Consider the following 22863-nt stretch of genomic DNA (forward strand, 5'->3'; position numbering starts at 1 on the left):
CTCAAAAGTGCTTTTCAAATTAATTAGCCAAACACAAACTGTTTATCACCAAAAATATTTTTTTAAAAAGTACTTTTGAAAAAAATATTTTTAAAAATAAGCTGATTTTAGTAACTGGCCAAACAAGCTATTAGTCTAAGATATGCCAATTGAAGGAGGCAATTTAACAACACTCCAAATTCATAGGTATGCAAATTGTTGGCCTGAAACACACGTCATTCATGACTATGCATAAATAAAATAAAAAACATATTAATATGCTTATATTGTCTAGCTCTTATTTTCCCTCTACTTTTCGACTCTAATATATAAGCAACAATAACTTTATGAAATATCATCTTAATTATGTCACCAAAACTAACTTATGGTATAGTACTAGTATCTTCACCATCTTCATTGCAAATCCGCTATTTCCTCTTCACCTGTAATAGAAATAGCTTCTATTTCACAACCCTTGAATTCATCAACCCTACGATTTGCAAAAATAAATATATAGAAGTACAAGTTAGTTCTTATATTCATCAACCCAAGGATTACTCATATTACATGATGCAAAAATTAAATAAAAAGGGTTAATAAACATGGATATTGGATTTTCCTCAAATAAAATTTTCCAGAATTTGCTTAAAAGTATTTTGATCAAAATCAAGATTGTCCACTATTATACAAATGAAAAGAACTGAACCCCTCTTTTGGCCATAGATTTTGCCAAGTTTTTTCCAAATTTTTTTTGGCAAAACATATTTGTTTATAGATTTTATCCATATTTTGGCAGATTTTGAAAATAAAATTTTCAAATCCCAAAACTAGGTCTAGACATGTTTTTGGCCCAAAATATTACTGTTGAATTTTTTAACAATTTCAAAAATTATCCCAAACTTTTAAATTTTATAAAAAAAACTCACTATCTATTATGACCCAACTAATTACTAACATTTTTTTGGATTGATGGATCTTATAATATTATTGCAATTTGGCGAATTATAGTGGCTAGTAATTATTTTATTAGCAGTTGATATTAAAATATCATGTTATAGTTTTAAGATAGTGTATTATGTAGTTCATCATAAAAATGATAATTTTTTGCCAAACTTATTTATGTTCAGGACTATGGTTTGTGATAATGATAATGAATGGCATCGATGAAGGTTCTGCATATATAGGATTAACAACTTTGTTTGTTTGGTATTGTTGGGTATTTTTGATAGTTTTTTGAACTTATGGTTATAAGTAGCTTTTTTTTCAAAAAAAAAAAAAAAAAAAAGCGAAACCTGTTTTGGAAAATTATGTCCAAACAGATTGTCATCTTCAAACCAAACTTCACCCAACTCACATTTTCTAAAATAAATTTGAGAATTTATGGTCAAACGCTAGCTTAGAAACTATGACTTCACCTGGCGCTTTCCGGTTCTACAAAAGCAGGATGATCAAAATCTGCATCTTGAATGGCAATACACTCAACATTTGCAACTTCATCCAAATTAGTCGAGTCATACTTGTATCCATAAAAGTTTTTAGTATCACTCATAAAAATTGCTTCATTTTTCTATTGATCTCAAACAAAAAATAATGAAACAAGTTAATTATCACTTATATCCAAAAAAAAAAAAAAATTAAATTGTTAGAAATGAAATATATACCTTGTCATGGTAAGGAACATCAAATGGAGAAACCAAAGCCAAGGAAGATTGATCAAGCTGCTCTTCTAATTGTTGTCTTTGCATTTGCAATGTGGCCATTTCTTTACAAAAAGAAATTTGTTTTCGTACCATTTCAAGCTCCTTTTCATATGCTTCAATTTCTACTCTCAGTTTTCTTTCAATGCCAAGACAACCATACACAGGATTTTCCTTCCAAACCTTAGCCTCTAAAATTAGGGTTTCAGCAGTTTTTTCCTTTTGATCATCAGCAACAGAATTAAGCAATTTTATGGTGTTATTTACTCCGAAAAGTCGATAAACATTTTGAAAATCTTCACTTCTATTAGAAGGAAAATAAGGAGCTAATTGGCAATTTTCGTCACATTTTTTCCTTTGGTGTTTACATGCTGCACATGCACCAACAAACATGAGCATATCTGCATTCATTGGCAAAGCTTTCTTTTTCTTCTGAACATGAAAATGGAGAAGAATTGCGAGTTAGACATAAGTCAATGTACAAAATATATAGGAATATATCGATTTATCACTTTTATTACAGAATCAGGTAACACTGGAGATAATAGGATTTGAGTATGTAAATTTAATAGGCCTAGATTTGATTCTTTAAAAATGATAGATATGTTTTAGTCTTTTATAGTAGGCAAATCCTTCATGCTACTAAATATGTTCATATTTGGTTACATGTGGTTCATGGCAACTTTATTACAGTTCAAGCTAAGTTTTTAAAAAACTCAATAAATTCCCTTCTGTGGTTGCATTAGAGTTAATAATTGAGTTATTGTACAATCAAACCTCTCTATAACAACTTCGTTTGTTCCGATATTTTTTGGCTGATATAGTGAAGTGATGTTATAGAGAACGTTACTGTAACATAATGTTAAAATCGGTTCCAAAAAAAAAAAATTTAACTTTTATAATGAATGGTTGTTATATAGGGATATTGTTATAGAGAGGCGTGACTTGTATACGAATACGGTTTTAGAGAGTCCTGACTCTAAATATATAGAGTGTGTATTTTAGAAAGAAGAATGACGTAATTAATATTTGGTAAAAGAAATTGGACGCTAGTTTTTTTATTTTATTTAGTTGGAAAAGAAAAGGTTCAATCCACATGTGTATTTAAGCTAACGGTAGAAGTATTAATGAAGCTACACGGTACAAGTAATTAAGCTACATTGCAAACAATAATATATTTATGTGATAACGAAAAATGTTGCATTCATACCATATTAATTAATTGGACATTTCAGAAACGCAATTTATAAGTTGCATTCAAAAATGAAATTTATAAGTTGGCATTAAAAAAGTACGTAGATTTGAGATATGTGAGGTGAGCATGGACATAACATCTATAGGACTTCGTATTTCCTTTTTTGTTGTAAAAATTGCACGGAACGTCCTATTTGGTCGCCCCATATATATTAACCTGTACCCACTTTTTAAAAAAGTTTTAACCTGTACATATTTTTTAAACAACTTCAGGCATCTTTCTCCTCCTCCTCCTCCTCCTCCTCCTTCTTCTTCTTCTTCGGGTTACAATAATTTTATATGATGATTGTGGATATTTTAATGTAGTTTATGATGTTTTACAATGGTAAACTGTTACGACATTTTATTTTTTACTATTGCTTAGGGTTTTTTCTTCTTGTTTTTCTTAATTGCAAAATGAGTTCATTAGATTTATTGTTGTTTTGACAAATTGATGATTGGAGTTTGTTCCTGATGATATTTGGAGGCTATGTTTCAAATTTGAGCTCATTTGGAGTAGATTTAGATATTAAATCATATATTGGATTGTTATAGTTCGAAGAACAAATTTTCGTTTCTGGGCAATTTTCACGTCAGACTTATTGGCCTTAAGTGAATGAAAACGACTTTTTGGCCTTAAGTTCATCTGAAGTGAAAATTTTCACTTCAAACTTATTGGCCTGAAGTGCAATTTTTCACTTCAGACTTATTGGCCTTAAGTGCATGAAACTATTGGTTACACTTCAGACCAATTTGGCCTTAAGTGCAGCTGAAGTGCAAATTTTTACTTCAGACTTATTGGCCTTAAGTGAATGAAAACGTTTGTTGCACTTCAGACTTTTTGGTCTTAAGTGCATCTGAAGTGCAATTTTTCACTTCAAACTTATTGGCCTTAAGTGCATCTGAAGTGCAATTTTTCACTTCAGACCTATTTGGCCTTAAGTGCATTTGAAGTGCAATTTTTTCAATTCAAGTAGTTTTTTATAACTTCAGACCCATAAGTCTAAAGTAGATCGTAAAGTGGGTACGCTTGCAAACTTTTTTGCAAAATGGGTATAGGTTCAATTGTGACCCCAAAATCGAGTATAGATGCAAAAGTCCCCTTTTTGTTCCCTTTTCCCCGACTTTGATGGGTCGTCATAGCTAGAGGCGGAACCATAATTTTAAATTTATGAATTGTAAATTTTAAATGATAACTTGCTAGATTCAAGATAGATTATTTATATATATTAATTAATTTTTTTAAACACAAATGCATAATCTCAATAAAAGTTACTTAGTTTTGCCAAAATTGTAATTTTTACTCTAGCTCCGCCCCATGTCCCTAACATTTCTTCCATCTCTATTTGAGACCTCAAGGTGATGCACAATGAACTCATAATGCACTGAGGAGTCGTTTGGTTGAAAACAAGTTATCTCAGAATTAGTTATTTCACTCTCCTATAGAAATAATTAGTTATATGTAATTTTATCCCAATTAATATAAATTTAAATTTAATTTCAGGATTAATTATCCCTTATCCCTCGTAAGTGGTACCTTGACAGGGAAAGGGGAGGGGCCGTTAGTTTCCTAACGATAGTTTACTCAAGGACGGAACTTGCTCACTTTTGGAAACGTGAAAGGATGTTTTCTGTTCATATAATAAATACTGTAAGGATGTAATTAAGCTATTTATAAACTTCAAGGATGTTTTTTGGCCAAAACGCTAATACGTACCTCGTATAAAAAATATACGAGGTGCGAGTTAACCAAATCCCTCTTTTCACTTCACAACTCAATTCTCAGAAACGCTACGCACTGAAGTTGAGCTCGATCTGTAATGGCGGAGAAGCCTCAACCTGTTCAAGTCTTATACTGTGGAGTCTGCGGGTTACCCGCTGAGTTCTGTGAGTTCGGACCCGACTTCGAGAAATGCAAACCCTGGTTGATTCAAAACGCACCCGATACCTACCCGGATCTCCTCAAAGGTGGTTATTACCCTAAAAAACTTCCTGTTTTATAATATAGAGTCTGTTTTCCTTAATTCTTATGCTTTTGTTTATTCATTTTTTTTTTTGCAGAATCAAATGGAAAAGAAGCTGATAAAGTCTCTGATAAGCTTCAGTCCACTTCAATCTCAGAAGGTGAAAGCCTTTTTGCTGTTTCGTTTGAACACACTTGCAATTTTTCAAAGTGTTTAATTGCTGATAGACTAGTCATATTCTTGTCAAACTCTGTTTTATGTGGATATATATCAATGAAATGAAATAATTTAGGTACCTTATGTGTATTGTTGTCTAGTTTAATTGGCTTCTCCAGAAATAATGATTCTAAGATGCTAACAAGGAAAGGGGTGAAAGAAGTAATATTTTTTGGTCGATGAAACTGGGAATGAGACCATGGTTGGAATCCCAGCAGAAATAGCAAAGCTAGGTGATATATTCTTATGAGCTGAAGCTTTGGCAGACAAAGTTATCAAGTACTTATACTGGTGGACTGGTGTGAGGACATGAGTAGCCGGTAAAATAGTGGAGGTGCGCACGAGCTTGCTGGATATCACTGTTATGAAAAAAAACTGTAATTATCTTGGGGTTAGTACAATATTCTGTTCGGTACTTTGTGGTGGCTTAATAAGCTGACACTGCAATTGTAGGTTGTAGAGGGGAATTCCGTCTGAAGTTTAATTCAATCTTTCTGATCAGTGATCCCTCACCTTATTCAAGATATCAAAGCCGATCATTGGTGTGATGCCTATAAATGCCAGGAAAATATCTGTGCTGTATAAAGTTGAGAAAGACCAAGGACATAAATTCTCATAAGGTTGCTACAGATATCCTGTAATCAACATGCCATGAGGAAGAAGAATTGTGTATACAGGCTTGAAAGATCTTTTGGAGCTGCTTACAAAAAAATTTCCTGATTTATGGTATCTAGTCTAAGTTTGACAATCAGTTAGGGTATGTCATTGAGTCATTATTGGTTGTATTCCCTTAGTTTCAGAAGTTCTTTTCGTATCTCTTTTCTGATTATCAACCTAAATGGTTTTCCCTCTTCCAAAGTTGAGCGACGCGTTTCTTTTTATAATGTCCTCTGTGCTGATCCATATACTTCTCCTCATGTTATTGGGTACTCCCAGATCACTTTGGCGGATGGCCTTTTGCTATTTCTTTCATTAGTCATTTTATTGCAAAAAGATGCCTAGTCTACAGGAGGCATACACAGAAATCATAGAAAATAGTTTCTTTCTACAAACTCTACCCAATCATCCTTACAGATAAGGGTATTTTGTGAACTCCATGAATAAAAAGCAGCATACTCCTATGCTATTATAGATTGATTCTCTTTGCCTTCACTCGAGGAGGGCTGCTCCATGTTGTCCACATAACTTCTTGTGGAGTGATAATCCAAGCTCTTTTAGTGGTGCAAGGCATTCTCTTATTTAGTTTGGTCACAAAGGTGTAAGTTTTTTGTGTATCTCTTAGTCTGGAAGGTCGCATTCAATGTCAAAACTTCTACTTGATTACATTTGTTAAGTCATAACATGAAGGCTCTCCATAGTTTCTCAATGTGTACCTAGCACAGTGACACCTGCTTCTACATTACCCTTCTGCACGGGGCATTTGGGTGTGTAGGGGAATTAGTTTGATTCTCTGCAATCTGCATAGGATTTGATTATAAGTTACTGCTTCAAATAATGTTATGACTTATGAGGGTTAGGCTAAAAAGGGAAGAGAATGTTACATTTGATTACTTGGCACAGATTTGTTATGTCTTCTTGAAATCCAAGAATTTTTCGTACTAGAAGCTGGGTTTATAGCACTGAAAAGTACTAGAGCTTATTGGTTGTTGACTTTTCTGTTGCCTCTTATAGAATATTTGATCACAATAAGTCGTTTTTTGTATATGTTATTGGCGTGTAGTTTCTGAGGCATGTTGCTGCTCTGAAGTCTCTAAGCTCTACGTAATTTGGAAAATGCTTTACTTATGAATCTTTGTGAATACTGAAGATCCTAGGTCTTAAGCTATGTAACTGAAAACAGACACATTTTGTTTGAAACAGGAAAAACTATCTAAAGTAAAAATCTAAAGTACCTCTCTACACATATTTGAAGAGCAAACTGGCAAAGTATAAATCTAGAGTACCTTTCTGTTACTTATGTTTCAGCTCATTACAAGCATGAACAATTATTACAGAAGGGATTATGTTCTAATGAATAATGCCCCTTTTCACCTTAGAAGAAAATATTTAGCGTAATGTATGTTAAATGTGCACAAAAGCTTATAATCGAAACTAGAGCCAAATGAACTGGAAGTAGTAGAAAGAAGGAGTTAGAAACTTGGAGGGGTCTAACTCGCCCACAACTATTCCAATTCTTTGATCGAAAAAATATTGCTACCAAGTTCTAGTGCTTTGCTGGAGAAACTTCAAAGGGGTCTAACCACCCATAACCATTCCAAATCTTTAATTGAAAATGAATTATGGTCATTTCTACCAAGTTGAAGTGTTTGCTTGAGAAGTCAGAACAGGAGCCAATGGAGTTGAGGTTGTGAGTTGTGGTTAGAAATAAGTGATGCCCCTGAATTAGGGTGCATGTATGTGAGAGAGAGAGAGAGGGCCAAGAAAAGAGTGATTGAAGATGAAGATGAAGGAGGAGGAGATTGATGATGAGATCAAAGGGTTTTGTTTGGTGATCCAAATATTGTTGGGTGGTGTTTGTTACGTCCTGAACTATGGTAAATCCTGTGTTCTATGTTACCTGCAAAATATGGAAAAACACGTTGGGGCCCTTTCTATGCTGATTCCATAATTTTAGAGTTTTTTCCCAGAAATTCTCCTCCTTTTAGTCACCAAACAAGTTTTCCCTCTTTGTTCCCTTCCTCCGAAAATTGAGACAAAAATAGAACAATCTTGTCAACCAAGCACTACCTAAGTATTAAGAGCTTCAGATATGAGTAGCTTTTTTTAAGCAGGCTGGAAATTTCTGTAAAGCACTGGAGCTTGTAGATAACTTTAAACATATTCCCTAGATCATAGGTGATAAAGGGGAAGGAAGAGGGATTGATGCAGAGGATCGTAAAGAGATGTTGGTTTCCTTTTTTCACATTAACATTATGTCTACTGTTTTGAGTTGAAAATTGTATGTTCTCGTTATTGAGCCGTGCCTGCTGGTTTATAAGTTACTATGTTCCATTTTCTTCTTGTTGTCTCTCCTGTTTCTTTACCCTTTATGATATCTACTTAGAAAGCCCTCTTGAACAGAGAACTCTACGTTTGACATTGGTATTTTGTTTAATCTGCCTTCTGAATTTGCATTTTCAAATTGTTCTTATCCTCTTTCTTCCCTTTGTTGGATCAGGTTCTTCAGAATCTAAACCAGAAGAAGTCAAACGCCTTCCTGGTGGAAAGATAAAAAAGAAAGTAAGAACTTTCAAGGACTTTCCTTTTTACCTGAAGCATGCAAATCTCTCTTTTAAAGTTTCTATTGCCCTCGTCCCAATGATAGTACAAGCCACGATACAAATTTTGTGTGTTTACTTTCTTGGAATTCCTCCTGTTAATTCCTTTTCGTGTAAAATTTTGTATTACATCCCTGTCAGCTTCCTTCCTAGGTTAGGCTAAATATCTTCCTTCTTATTTGTTATACTTTTACCGACATATTGTGAATGTGGACGATGTTAATTAAAAGGTTAAGCACTTTTTCATCATGAAAAATTAAGTAGTGATCAACTGTTTATTCTTCATTATGTCATTTTCCTTGGATACTATTTTGCCTGGTTGAACTTACTGGCTGGAGCTATTGTGTTTTGTGAAGGACTTTTTCCTTGTCAATGTGAAGAAAGAAAGCTTTGCCTGTGAGGTCCATGTCATGATCAACCTTTCTTGTCTGAAGGCTGTGTATAAGGACTAAATAAAGTGCTAAACTAACGGGAAGCAATAGAGCTTATAAAAATCACTTTTACCCACAAAAATCCCTGCGAACTAGTACTCAGAAGCTGCCAAAGACACTCTTTAGGCTAGCTCATTAAAATTCCTGTTAACTAGTTTCCCTGTGAGCGAACTCTTTAGGCTAGTGTTTCTCTTTGCATAAGCAATGTTTGCTGTTATAGGCATTAGGCTAGACTTTCATTTCATGGATGAAAATTATTAGTACCAGATAAGTGAGCTGAAATTGTTTGACTTAATGTCTCGATCTTTTTTGGTCCTCTAAATCGAGCATTTGCTTATTTCAGCATTAGTTGTAAAACCTGTCAGAGAACCCGGAATGGAAGTGGTTGTCAAGGGTCCTCTGTTCTGGGACCCTCGGTGTAAAGATAAAAAACATATGATCTTGAGGCTTTAGAGGAAATAAAGGTGTCACGTGGATAGAAGCAAATGGCTGCTCCTTTTGGGTTTCTTTTCTTTCTATGTTCCTTTTCTTTTTGTTAATTGAGAATTTGAAATAGATATGTGGATATCCTAATGGGATAGAGTAGGTTTACTAAGAGTTCTTATCTCAGATGCTTGAATTGATTTGGGCAGCTAACTTAAGCAATGCAAAAGTCAGCTAATAAATTCAGGTATGATTTCATGAGTGATAGTATGACTGAAAATCATTTGGCATGATGTAGTTTGCTATACAAAAAGGGTAGAAACAGCCAGTGACATATCTACAAGTGATACACAATGTTTCTAACTTCCTACAATCAGCTTTTAACTATGCCCAGGACCAGAGCTCCTAAACTAATCTACGATTGATGATAAGTTGTTGAATTATTTTGTAGGACAAGCAAGAAATTATTATTGAAAAGGTGACACGGAACAAGCGGAAAAGTATCACTACCATCAAAGGCCTCGAACTCTTTGGTGAGCAAATACCTATATTTTAATCTGTATTATGTTGCATAATGTGTGCTCTTCTTTCTTTAGGTCCTTTTCAACTTCCAAGTTGCTGCAGTTCTTAGCTTGGCTAATTTTTTTACATTTAAGGTGTTAAACTAAGCGATGCTTCCAAAAAGCTTGGTAAAAAGTTTGCTACTGGAGCTTCCGTGGTGAAGGTGTGTTGAGTTATGGGTTTTATTTTCTCTGGCACAATTTTGTTGTATGCCTGACCTGCATTCACCCTTCAGGGCCCAACTGAGAAGGAGCAGATTGACGTTCAAGGAGACATATTTTACGACATTGTGGACTTTATTACAGAAACCTGGCGCGATGTAATGTTAATTTCTCTCTTATACTCAATTTTTTGTCTTTAAATGTGTAGCTGGTTCTTTAATACTATTACAGAAAATTATGGCTGATTTTATAGCTGTATTTTTATAATTACCAGAGAGTCAAATTTCTCTCTTTACCTAAGAAAGGAACTGCAATTGACAGAGATCAGGTCCCCCTATATGTGGTCAAAATACAAAATTTTGATCTACTTGAGCCAAACCATGGACTTCTGAAGTTTAAATTATGCTTTAGAATTTGTCCTTTTATCTAAAACAGTTTGTAAACTTCTTTCTTGTTGCTACTATATGTTGTCAAAGACTAGTGAGTTATAAAAAAAGGGCAGCCTGGTGCACTAAGCTTCCGCTATGCTCGGGGTCCGGGGAAGGGCCGGACCATTTTGAAATTTATTTTCCATTTCTTGTGTCCCCTCTAGAGTCTAATAAGGGCTTGATCAGATCTGGAATTTATTCTATATTTGAGGTTTTGGTCCATGTCTGTGCCTTTTAATACTGGGTATGTTGTTGTTTGTTTTTCCATGTCTGTACCTACATTATAGTAGCCTCAGGACTTCACATGTTTTGTATTGCTCTCAGCGTCCCCTCAAATGTTCGATAAGAACTTCACCAGATTGAGATGAAATAACTAAGAGGCTAACCGGAACTTCCTCTTTCCTGCTATTTCTATTTTTGGAGCCAGTGGCTACTTTCTTTCAGAAGTATACTTTCTTTCATTGAACATCTACATTAAATGGATACCGAATTGTGCGTGGGAATATAGTGTTATTTAGGTAGTTTGACCCGGTCATTGTTGATCACTTTACTATCTTGTTGTTTTTATTCTGCTTTTATATGGCTTTTTGGTGTTGTCCGTTCTTGTCTATATTTTCTTTAATGTTGTGCTTATGCTTTCCTGATCCGAGGGTCTATTGGAAACAACCTGTCTATCTTCACAAGGTAGGGGTAAGGTCTTGCGTACACACTACCCTCATACTGGGTATGTTGAAAAGGTTAAAAATGTTATATTAGTAATTACCCTTGTCTTATCCAATTTGTTAAGATGTTTGCTGAAGCTATTTTTCTTTGCGGTTCGCAGGTTCCAGAATCTGCAATATTCTTCATAGAAGATGGGAAAAAGGTTCCCGCCGCATAAGCTTGAGAGACTGGTTAGTCTTGTTTTCAGCAAGGTGTTTTATTTATTCTATGCTCATAGCAAATCGACTAAATTTTGGGGTGAAATTTGTTTGGAGCTATTGAGGCTCCTAACCCGTCCAACCCTTTTCCCTACAGCAGCTAAGGAAACCCAAAAAGAATGGGATTTTGCAGTTGAGATATGGTTTGGTTTGCAGCATATCTGCTTGTACAGTTGCTGCAATACTATTTTGTTTCTGAATTTGGACAAAGTGAAATTTTGTATTACACTGTAATTAGTGGTAGTTTCTCTCTTATTATTGAATGGCGTTGGTATTTCTTTTTATATCAATATTTGTGGATTCAATTCTAAGTTGGTTATCAGTGAGAAAAATAAATCTATAGCAATTGGAATAGAGTAATGGATCTCCCAAATTTATAATATGAAGCAGCTTATTGCATCATCAATAAATTTCATACTTCTATATAAAAGAAGTTCCTATTTTTGGAAGACTCTTCTCCAAATTTTTGAAATTAGCCCAACCTCTCTCTGTCTTCTTCACTCTCCACCTCGTCGTGACCTCCTTTCTAGAATAGTACATGTAAAATTGTACCAGACTTGATCGATTGATACAAGTGAAATAGAGCTGGTCTTTACACATTCCAGTTGACAGTTGTTCCAAAAAGACACTTCATTAGAAGATAAGTGTCTTCGCATTGTAATGTTCTACGAACTTTAGCTAGTACATTTTATAGATGAATATTGTACAAGTGAATGCTTAAAATGACTTAACACTTTTTTCATGAGGCACACCTTTGCACTAGGCTAGCGTTAAAATAGCACGGGTTAGCCAGTTTTCGGATTGGTCATTCAAAAATAGCCAGCGTTTGCAAAGCCATTGAAAAATAGCCACTGTTTTGCTGCAACAGGGGCCGGGCATAACATATTGGGGATCGGTGCACCTGTGTATGAACTTCCAGCATATTATGCTGGAACTCCAACACGCGGAAAGTTCCAGCATAATATATTGGAGATTGGAGCACATGTGTATGAATTTCCAACATATTATACTGGATCGGTATATTATATTGGAACTCTAGTATATTATGCTGGAGTTCCAGTATATTATGCTGGAGTATTTTCCAGATTTTGAACAGTGTTTTCGTTTAGATTTATCTTTACATGAAAAGTGGCTAAATTTCTATTACTTTTAAAACTATGGCTATTTTTGTATGACCACTTGTAAATCTGGCTATTTCTTAATTTCTCCCATAGGTAGCCTGAGATAACATTTCTTCTGTAAACAATGGTTACTATTTTAATTTCCTTAATGGACGGGTGAGCTCTTGGTACTGTTATAGCTACAACTTTGGAATCGAACGACTGTTAAATGTGCTTTAACTACAAAACTGCGTTCAAATAATCGACTTCAGTACATAATGTGAAGATGGTGAAAGGCAGTAGAAACAAAACCCTAGCAGTATTATGGGTAGAAACTTCTTATAATATTTATAATTTGCCTTGATACTATATCCTAGGGGTGACAAAATGGTTAAAAAAACAGTTAACCACCCATATTATCCACTAAAAAATGGGTTGGATAATGAACTTTTTAAAAACGGGTCAAATATAGATAAGAACCATATTATCCATTTAGAAAATGGATAACCAATGGATAACTAATGAGTTTAACTTTTACATTTATAAAGCATCAAATTGGGGGTTCCTCAATTTGGGGGACTAAGAATTCTCCAAAAATTGATTATATTTAAAAAGTCATTACCCATATTATCTGTCGGTTAACCCTTTTTATGTATTAAATATGGGTCGGGTCGGATGATTTATCTGTTTTTTCATTACCTCTCGTGACACGTACCATATTCGACCCGACCTGTCCGTTTGCCACCCTACTATATCCTATTAGTGGCGGAGCTATATTGACAAAAGGGATCCCAATAAGAACCCCAAATAAGTCATGTCATTTGAGGTAAAATTAACATGCTAAGACTAAATAGTTTTCAAAAGATAGTTGTATCATATCGTTTCTCGTCATCTTCTCTCCAAGAAACGAGGGGACTATCTGTATACGGTCAAATTCGGGCTTGCCCTTTTTGTATGACTGATCGAGACTGGAGCGAGATAAGCCAAGGTTCAGTCTCGTATTATATCGAACTATAATGCAAAGTTAGGTTGCCGAGCTCGTGGCCCTGAGACCGATTGAGATCGAGATCGACCAAGATCGGGACCAAACAAGATAGAGATTGAGGGAATCTTACCGAGTCGAATAACAGAGAGACGAAATATCCGCAATCGGGCGAGGATCACAGCGCGAATCCCGGCACGTATCAAGAGGCTGATTAATTAGCCAATCATGAAATTTCTTACCTCGTATAGAATTGTACTTAGAGTAGGACTCCCCTACTATATAAAAGGGAGTCTGATCATTTGTAAAAATTATCATATTCACGCATACAAAGTAATATACTGTCATTTTCTAGTTTTCATTATCTTGTTATTCTGTTCATAAGCAAGTTGGAACATATTTGGTACAAGGGTGACCAAACTCGAGGGCCAAAGGCTGTTCAATTCGTGTGGTTTGCATTATTTCTTTCTTCGTTAATATCAACACTAGTTTATTCTTATTAATTTGTACCAAGTTATATCACATGTCCTTAAAACCACGTATAAACTCAATTGTTATCCAATTTTAGGATAAATAGTTTGGCGCCCACCGTGGGGCTAGGGACAATAGTGATTACCTCGTACAAACTTTCGTGACACACACTATTTTACACTTGTTCTATGAAGTATCTTTGATTACAGGATTAAAAATGTCAAACTCTCAGTCAACACCTTAACATATTGACAATGATCTCAGCCACCACGGCGAAAATGAGAACATTACACCAGGAAACGTTGTACCCCCTGTTCGCCTCGATGGAATTCCCGTTGTAGATCCAATCGACGTCAGTTCACATGTAGCGATCAATGGAAATCTGGCCGTCGATCCCGAAAGCAGCGACCGCGGGGATGCCCGATCAGCTACTCAGAGAGCACGTGGCAGTGAGAATGGCAGGATCAACCTGCGGGTGATCTTCAAAATGTTGCAGGCTCAGCAGGCAGCAATAGCCCAGCTCCAAAACTAGAACCACACACGGGGCAGGGTGGAACTCGAGCCATCCTAGGAAATCGTACACAGGGTCGAATCGGTTTCGAGGAAATCGAACGAGAAGGAATCAGAGACATATCCTGCTATCATAAAGATGCTCGAAGAACTGATGAAGTGAATCGAGACAGGGGAAAAGAAGATCGAGGAAAACGACAAGAAGGTGGAAACCTATAACTCCAGGGTCGACCAAATCTCGAGGGAACCACCAATATTGAAAGGACTGGATTCCAAAAAGTTCTACAAAACCTTTCCCCCGAGTGCGGCTCCGAAGACAATCCCCAAGAAGTTCAGCATGCCCGTTATTCCTAAGTATAATGGGACGACTGATCCAAACAAACACGTCACCTCCTACACGTGTGCTATCAAAGGAAATGACTTGTAAGATGCCGAGATCGAATCCGTCTTGCTGAAGAAATTCGGGGAGACTCTATATAAGGGAGCTATGATATGGTACCATAATTTACCACCTAATTCTATTGACTCATTTGCTATGCTTGCAGATTCTTTTGTAAAGGCACATGCCGGGGCCATCAAGGTGGAAACCAGAAAGTCGGACCTTTTCAAAGGCAGAAGGAGAACGAAATACTCATGGAGTTCGTGTCTCTATTCCAAATGGAATGGATGGACTTGCCGCTGGTCGCTGATGATTGGGATGTTCAAGCTTTCACTCAAGGGATCAACATTCGAAGCTCAGTGGCTTCACAATAATTGAAGCAGAACTTGATAGAATATCCGGCCGTTACTTGGGCTGATGTGCATAATCGGTATCAGTCAAAATTCAGGTTGAGGACAATCAACTTGGGGCTTCTTCAGGGTCCGTTTCAGACCGTCGATAGAATCAAGAAGGATATAGACCGAGAACTAAGGTCGAACAGGGATCGATATCAGCCTTATAATAGAGAGCGTTGAAGCAGCGGATCTGGGCGAAATTCTGCACGAAATGAGAGGAGAAATGATCGAGGTCAAAGTTCTCGGGGACTCATGAGTAAAAACAGCTTCGATAGATCTATCGGCCCCAAAGAACCACCACGATTGTCGGAGCAGAACTTTAACGTGGACGCAACTGCCATCGTATCGGCCATTGGACGCATCAAAGATACCAAGTGGCCTCGACCTTTGCAAACTAATCCAGCACAAAGGGATCCCAACCAAATATGCAAATATCATGGCACACATGGCCACATGATGGAGGATTGTCGACAATTGAGGCAAAAAGTAGCCCGTTTGTTCAACGACGGTCATCTTTGAGAATTTTTGAGTGACCGAGCTAAGAATCACTTTAGAAACAGGGATTCCAAAAAACAAAACGGATAAGACAAACCCCAGCACGTCATCCATATGATCATCGGAGGGGTCGATGTTCCTCAAGGTCCGATGATGAAACGCACCAAAGTGTCAATCACAAGAGAAAAACGAACTCGGGATTACTTACCAGAAGGGAATCTATCTTTCAACGACGAGGATGCAGAAGGAATCATGCAACCTCATAATGATGCACTGGTAATCTCTGTACTGATGAATAAAACTAGAACTAAACGTGTGCTAATTGATCCAGGTAGCTCGGCCAACATCATTCGATCGAGGGTCGTAGAACAACTCGGCCTGCAAGACGAGATCGTACCTGCGGCCCGAGTGCTAAATGGATTCAACATGGCTTGCGAAACTACTAAGGGAGAAATAATGTTACCGGTAAACATTGCCGGTACCACCCAGGAAACCAAGTTCTATGTAATCTAGGGGGACATGAGATAACACGCCCTATTCGGGAGACCATGGATCCACAACATGAGGTCTGTACCTTTGACCCTTCACCGGGTATTAAAATTCCCAACACCAGAGGGGATAAAGGCGGTTTACGGGGAATAACCCGCCGCGAAGGAGATGTTTGCCGTCGATGAATTAATTCCGATATCAACATACTCATCAACAAAGGACTCAGGTTCGAAAGCAAAACAGGAAGCTAAATAGCAATCATCGATGCCAGCTTCGACCCGATTGGACAAGCAAGGGATTGACGAAGATGATGACTTCGGGGTTCCTCGATATTTTATCGCCCCCAATGATTCCGACGCTACCAAGTCAACAATCGAAGAACAGGAGCGGGTCGTGCTGATCGAACAACTTCCCGATCGGAAGGTATACCTGGGCACGGGGTTAACTCCCGAGCTCAGGAAAAAAGTCATTCAATTTATTATAGCTAATATGGATTTTTTTGCTTGGTCCCATCTCGATATGACAGGGATACCACCGGATATCACTACTCACAAACTGAGCTTGGACCCGATGTTCCGCCCGGTATAATAAAAAAGGAGACCCCAGTCCGAGATCAAACATGCCTTCATCAAGGACGAGGTAACCGAGCTCCTTAAAATAGGATCCATCTGGGAGGTCAAATACCCGGAATGGTTAGCAAATGTACTCGTGGTTCCTTAGAAACGAAACAAATTTAGAATGTGTGTAGATTATAAAGACATAAATAAAGCACGCCCCAAATATTCTTTCCCTTTGCATAATATCGATCGCATGATCGACGCCACGGCCGACCACGAGACTCTATGTTTTCTCGATGCCTATTCTGGGTACAACCAAATACAGATGAACCCGAGAGACCAAGAAAAAACCTCTTTCATCACTAAATATGGCACATACTACTATAAAGTAATGCCATTCGGATTAAAAAATATCGGTGCCACTTACCAACGACTAGTAAACCGAATGTTTGAAGAACAAATAGGAAAAACCATGGAAGTTTATATTGACGATATGCTAGTTAAGTCCCTGCGAGCAGAGGACCATTTAAAGCATTTGCAGGAAACCTTCAGTATATTGAAGAAGTACAACATGAAGCTGAATCCAAAAAAATGTGCATTCAAGGTCGGGTCCGGCAAGTTTCTCGGATTCATGGTATCCAATCGAAGAATCGAGATCAACCCCGATAAGATGCTATCGAGGATATCACAGTAATGGATAATGTGAAGGCTGTACAAAGGCTAAATGGGTGCATTGCAGCCCTGGGGCGATTCATCTCGAGGTCGTCCGATAAAAGTCATCGATTTTTCTCGTTGCTGAAAAAGAAAAACAACTTCACATGGACCCCAGAATGTCAACGAGCTTTAGAGGAACTTAAGCGATACTTGTCGAGCCCACCATTTCTTCACACGCCGAGGGCAGACGAACGACTGTACTTGTACCTAGCGGTATCGAAAATAGCGGTAAGTGGAGTACTAGTCCGAGAAGAACAAGGTACGCAATTTCCAATTTATTATGTCGGTAGGACCTTAGGTGAGGCCGAAACAAGATACCCTCACCTAGAAAAATTGGCACTCGCCTTGCTAAGTGCCTATAGGAAACTGAAACCGTATTTTCAGTGCCATCCTATATGTGTTGTGACAACCTACCCTTTACGAAATATAATGCATAAACCCAAACTCTCGGGACGGCTGGCCAAATGGGCTATAGACATCAGCGGGTACGATATCGAATATCAACCCCGAACAACTATCAAATCTCAAATTTTGGCAGATTTTTTGGCCGACTTTACCCCGGCCCTAATACCCGAAGTCGAAAGAGAGTTGTTGATAAACTCGAGAACATCTTCGAGAATCTGGACCCTCTTTGCGGACGGTGCCTTGAATGTAAAATGGTCCGGACTTGGCATCGTACTGAAGCCACCCACAGGTAATATAGTTAGACAATCTATTAGAACTTTAAAATTGACTAACAACGAGGCCGAATATGAGGCCATGATTGCAGAGCTCGAACTGGCCAAAGGCTTAGGGGAGGGGGTGATTGAAGCTAAGTGTGACTCCCTCCTTGTAGTGAACCAAGTTAACGGAACGTTCGAAGCAAGATATGAGCGAGTGTAAAGATACCCAAGCAAGCTACAGGTAACATTACATCGGTTCAAAGAGTGGACTTTGTAGCATGTGCCTCGAGATCAAAACAGTGAGGCCGATGTCCTCGCGAACTTGGGATCATCGGTCGAGGTCGACGATCTCAACTCGGGGGAGGTCGTACAGCTTATGAGGTCAGTAGTAGAAGAAGATCACGCCGAAATAAACTCCACAAGCTTGACTTGGGATTGGTGAAATAAATACATAGAGTATTTGAAGATCGGAAAACTTCCCTCAGATCTAAAGGAATCGAGGGCCCTCTGCACAAAGGCAACCCGATTTAACTTGTCCGAAGATGGAACCTTACTGAGGAGAACGTTCGACGGCCATCTAGCAATATGTCTGGGACCGGAAGATACTGAGTACATTTTGAGGGAAGTCCACGAAAGCACATGCGGGAACCACTCAAGCGCGGAATCATTGGTTCGAAAGGTAATCAAAGCCGACTATTACTGAGTTGATATGGAAAAAGATGCGATGGAGTTTGTGCAAAAATATGATAAATGTCAAAGACATGCTCCGATGATTCATCAACCCGGTGAGCTTCTGCATTCGGTTTTATCGCCCCGGCTGTTCATGAAGTGGGGGATGGACATCGTCGGCCCTCTTCCATCAGCACCAGGTAAGGCTCAATTTTTTTTGTTTATGACTGACTATTTCTCTTAGTGGGTTGAAGCACAGGCATACCAGAAGATTAGGGAGAAGGAAGTCATCGACTTCTTTTGGGACCACATCGTATGTCGATTCGGAATACCATCCGAAATTGCATGTGACAAGGGAAAACAGTTTATCGGCAGCAAGGTGATCAAATTTCTCGAAGACCATAATATCAAAAGGATCTTATCAACACCTTATCACCCTAATGGGAATGGACAAGCCGAATTGACCAACAAAACCATATTCCAAAACCTCAAGAAAAGGTTGACTGACCCCAAGGGAAAATGGAGAGAGATATTGCCCGAAGTTCTCTAGGCGTATCGCACAACTTTGAAGTCCAGTACCCGGGCCACCCCGTTCTCATTGGTTTACGGCACCGAAGCTTTAATACCGGTCGAAGTCAGGGAGCCGAGCATCAGATTCCGACCTGCGACGAAGGAATCAAATGACGAGGCCATGAATACAAGCCTGGAGTTATTGGATGAACGACGTGAAGCCGCCCTTGTTCGATTGGCTGCCCAAAAGCAACGGATCGAAAGGTATTACAATCGAAGGGCCAACCTTCGATATTTTAATGTCGGAGACTTATGCTGAGGACTGTCACATTAAACATCCAAAATCTAAATGAAGGGAAATTGGGTCCGATTTAGGAAGAGCCATACCAGATTCTCGAGATCACAGGGAAAGGGTCCTATAAGCTAGGAATGATGGACGGAGAACAACTATCGAACACTTGGAACATAACTCATCTTAAACGATATTACTGCTAAGGTACGACCCCATTTCAATTCTTTCTATTTTTTGACTAACACTTGCAGGTTATCGACAAGGAGCGGCACGAAGCCTTTAGGTCTGAAAGCACGCGTTGCACTCTTTTTCCCTTGAACCCTTTTTGTCCCAATTGGGTTTTTCGGCAAGGTTTTTAACGAGGAAACAATGGATCGTACTAACTTAGAGTCGAAGGCCGATCACTAATCGGTTCAAAAATAGCACTAACAGTATCCGAGGTTCCTCTATAATCAACCTCGAATACTGGAGGCATTGCCCTTGGATGTCAACTTTTTTTGCGAGGAAATTACTTCATAATAACGGGGCCTCGATAGGTGAGATTTGTTGTAAGGTACAAACGGTCAAACGAACCATGCCCACATAGGTTTCTCAAGCCCTGGCACAAAACATGTACGCATGTGTAATCAATTTTCACAAGAATAAAGAGAAGTATTTTTCCTTGTAATTATCTCATGCCTTAGAATTTTTTTATTTCTACTTTACAATTCCGTACTTTCGATCTATTATGGAAACGATCTCAAGGGACGATTATAACTAGAGTTCGGGTGATCCCCCCCCCCCCCCACTCGGGGACTGCCATCCGAAAAATAAACTCGAACAGATCGAACTATTGAGCGTCGGGGGCATAAGACCTCTTAGGTGACCCCCAAATTTTTAAGGCCGCAACCATACCCACTCGGGGACTGTTATCTTAGGTAAGCCTGGGTAACTCGGGAAAGCAATCTCACCGGGCTACGGCCGAACAAAAAGGCTACCACCAATTTAACACGGTTCGAAGACATCCGAAATTCGTAACAAAAATAGGCATTCGAAAAAGAAAAAATAAAATTCTTCCAACACCGGTTCTAAAGGCTACCCTCGGCAGAATCTTAAACTTAAGATATTTTCGGGAGAAAACTTTGGGAACATCGAACCCCGATAATGCCTTAACCCAGAAAGGCAATAAAGACAAGGTTTGTTCGAACCCTCGAACACAACCTTATTGTTTCATGCTAAGGCATTCCAACCTTTGTGAATACAAATGATAAAGCAAAGGAAAAAAAATTAAGAGCCGAAAGGGAAAGAAAAGCCTTATGTTTATATACAATAGTTTTTAACAAAGGCCAAATCGGCCTAATACAAAATCTACAACGGCGAAATGGCCTCAAAAGGATGCAAAAGAAAAACAAAAAACCTAAAGGCCTAAGTGGCCTAGTCTTCATCAGAGGTAGTATCTCCATCCTCGAGATCTTCCCCGCCTTCAAACTCACTTAAACTATCTGAGTCTTCATCGGGAAGGGAGAGCTTTCGAGCCCTAGCTTCCTCTGCTTTGGCGTTCTCGAGTGCAGCCTGTATATCGAAGCCCTGAGCATGGACTTCCTCGAGGGCTTCCCTTTGAGCTTGACACTTTGCATGATCCACCATGCTTTTGGCCTGCGCCTGGATGGCCCCAACATCGACCTTATACTGGGTCGCAGCAGCATTGGCTTTAGTGTTGGCCGCGGCCACCTCATATTTGGCCGCCTCGAGCTCATTAGCCAAGTTAGCTAACTCGGACTAAAGCTCCTCGATTTTCTTTGCTTGCATCGTGATTCTCTCTCTTGTAACCCGGAGCTGGGACTCGGCCGACTCCAACTCTGCTTGGACGGCCTCCTTTTTCGAGGCTAAGATATCCATATTCTTCTTGAACTTTTCAGCCTCGGCTCGAATTGCATCTATTTATTTCTGAAGATCCCTGATCTGTTCGAGCCTCTGCCGGATCTACATTATTGAATCGTTAGTCGTTATCTCAAATTAGTCTTCACTATCGTGAAGCACTCGGAATACCTGTTCGGCTATCTTAGCATGCTCATCCCGAGCCGTCACTATATTTGCCTGAAGCTTCTCATTGAGAAACTTGTAAGTGTCATTTTTCTCAGTAAGGTCCCGAACCTCAGCCTCGCGCTCCTCCCGGATTTGAAGGAAAGTCTCGTGATGCAACACCGAAGCCTACAAGCAAGGAAAAAAAATGTTAGAATTACCTATGACTCCAAGTTTAAAAGAGATAATGGAATGACCCTCGAAGTTACCCAATTCAAAGCATGCTGGGCCTTGTTGAATAGGCAAGCAGCTCCCACCGCATTCATCACAGCTTGGTCTTCCTCGGTCACCTAGCACCTCAGATAGCTGGCAATCCCCACGGGGGGAGCGAAGACCCGGGCATCCTCCGATACAGAAAACACTATATTCCGCCTATGGTCGGGGTTAAAACTTAGGGCAAGGAATTGGTCCACCAGGTTTGGGCTCGACGAAAACCCAGTAGCGCTTTGGGACGATGTTTTCTTCGGCACTGGTAAGTCACCAAACCCGGTGACATCTCCCAAGGAATCAAACTCAACCCCATCCAAGAAGCCATGGATATCGACTGTTTCCCTGAGGACCCTCGCAAGGGCGACCTTCCAAAATATTAGCCTCACGGATCGTGGCGTCCGAAATCTTAGGGGACCCAGAAATATCGATCACACCAAGCTCGTCCCTTGGAACATCTTCCGCCACTCGGGAAGCCTCACCCCTGGTCTCTCTCTCGACCATCTCAGCCTGGGATGGAGTGGCCTCAACTCTTTCTGGTTCGGGAGCCTTAGCCGAAGCTCCCTCGTTAACCTGCTCCAGTACGGAGGGCTTTTGTATCGAAGCACCAACCCACACACAGGCTACCAGATTTGATTCCACTTCTTCTTCGTCTTCGGATTCGTCCCTTAGCCGACGGAATGACTCCAAAGATAGAGCGATGGTGCTCCCCTTGGGTTTACGGGCTTGCCTTTTCTTTTGCTTTTGCTTTTTCGAGTTCAGGGAACTCGCAGCCCTTTTTCTCTTCTTCTCTTTGGCCTGCTTCGGAGCAGGTGGTTGGGAAAGGATTTCTTCTTCATATGGGGGCCTCATTTCCACATCCCCAAGGCCTGCAAAGGAAAAAAGACGAGTAAGCTCGAGAAGTAGCCCGAATGATAACCGTTCTAAGAAAGAAGCTTACCATGATTGCGGGCCTCTCATCGACCCATTGACAGTTCCATCCAAGCACACTCGGAGTAAGGTCTCTGCGATACTAAGCTCTCGACCCATTGCTTGAGATCGGGGATTACCTCCGGCGCCTGGGTCACAACTGCAACACCAAAAAATACAGATGAGGAAAG

General features: G+C 39.1%; 2 protein-coding genes across 3 annotated transcripts; one reads left to right on the forward strand and one right to left on the reverse strand.

The window, feature by feature from the left end:
- LOC109229766 (LOB domain-containing protein 22-like) lies at nucleotides 394-2087 on the reverse strand. The gene is made up of 3 exons (XM_019395321.1): nucleotides 1641-2087; nucleotides 1395-1546; nucleotides 394-469 (listed from the first exon to the last, which is right to left on the reverse strand). The coding sequence occupies exons 1-3, from the start codon at nucleotides 2085-2087 to the stop codon at nucleotides 394-396; spliced, it is 675 nt and encodes a 224-aa protein (XP_019250866.1).
- On the forward strand, nucleotides 4647-11578 carry LOC109228484 (translation machinery-associated protein 22-like). Of its 2 annotated transcripts, XM_019393584.1 has the most exons (8): nucleotides 4650-4877; nucleotides 4971-5033; nucleotides 8247-8308; nucleotides 9652-9733; nucleotides 9857-9924; nucleotides 9997-10080; nucleotides 11174-11243; nucleotides 11368-11578. In XM_019393584.1, the coding sequence occupies exons 1-7, from the start codon at nucleotides 4730-4732 to the stop codon at nucleotides 11228-11230; spliced, it is 564 nt and encodes a 187-aa protein (XP_019249129.1). In that variant the 5' UTR covers nucleotides 4650-4729; the 3' UTR covers nucleotides 11231-11243; nucleotides 11368-11578. The 2 variants fall into 2 exon arrangements, with proteins under 2 accessions (XP_019249128.1, XP_019249129.1); XM_019393583.1 differs by having other exon boundaries at nucleotides 4647-4877; nucleotides 11174-11578.

Source organism: Nicotiana attenuata, chromosome 7, assembly GCF_001879085.1.
Source record: "Nicotiana attenuata strain UT chromosome 7, NIATTr2, whole genome shotgun sequence".
Lineage (NCBI taxonomy): Eukaryota > Viridiplantae > Streptophyta > Magnoliopsida > Solanales > Solanaceae > Nicotiana > Nicotiana attenuata.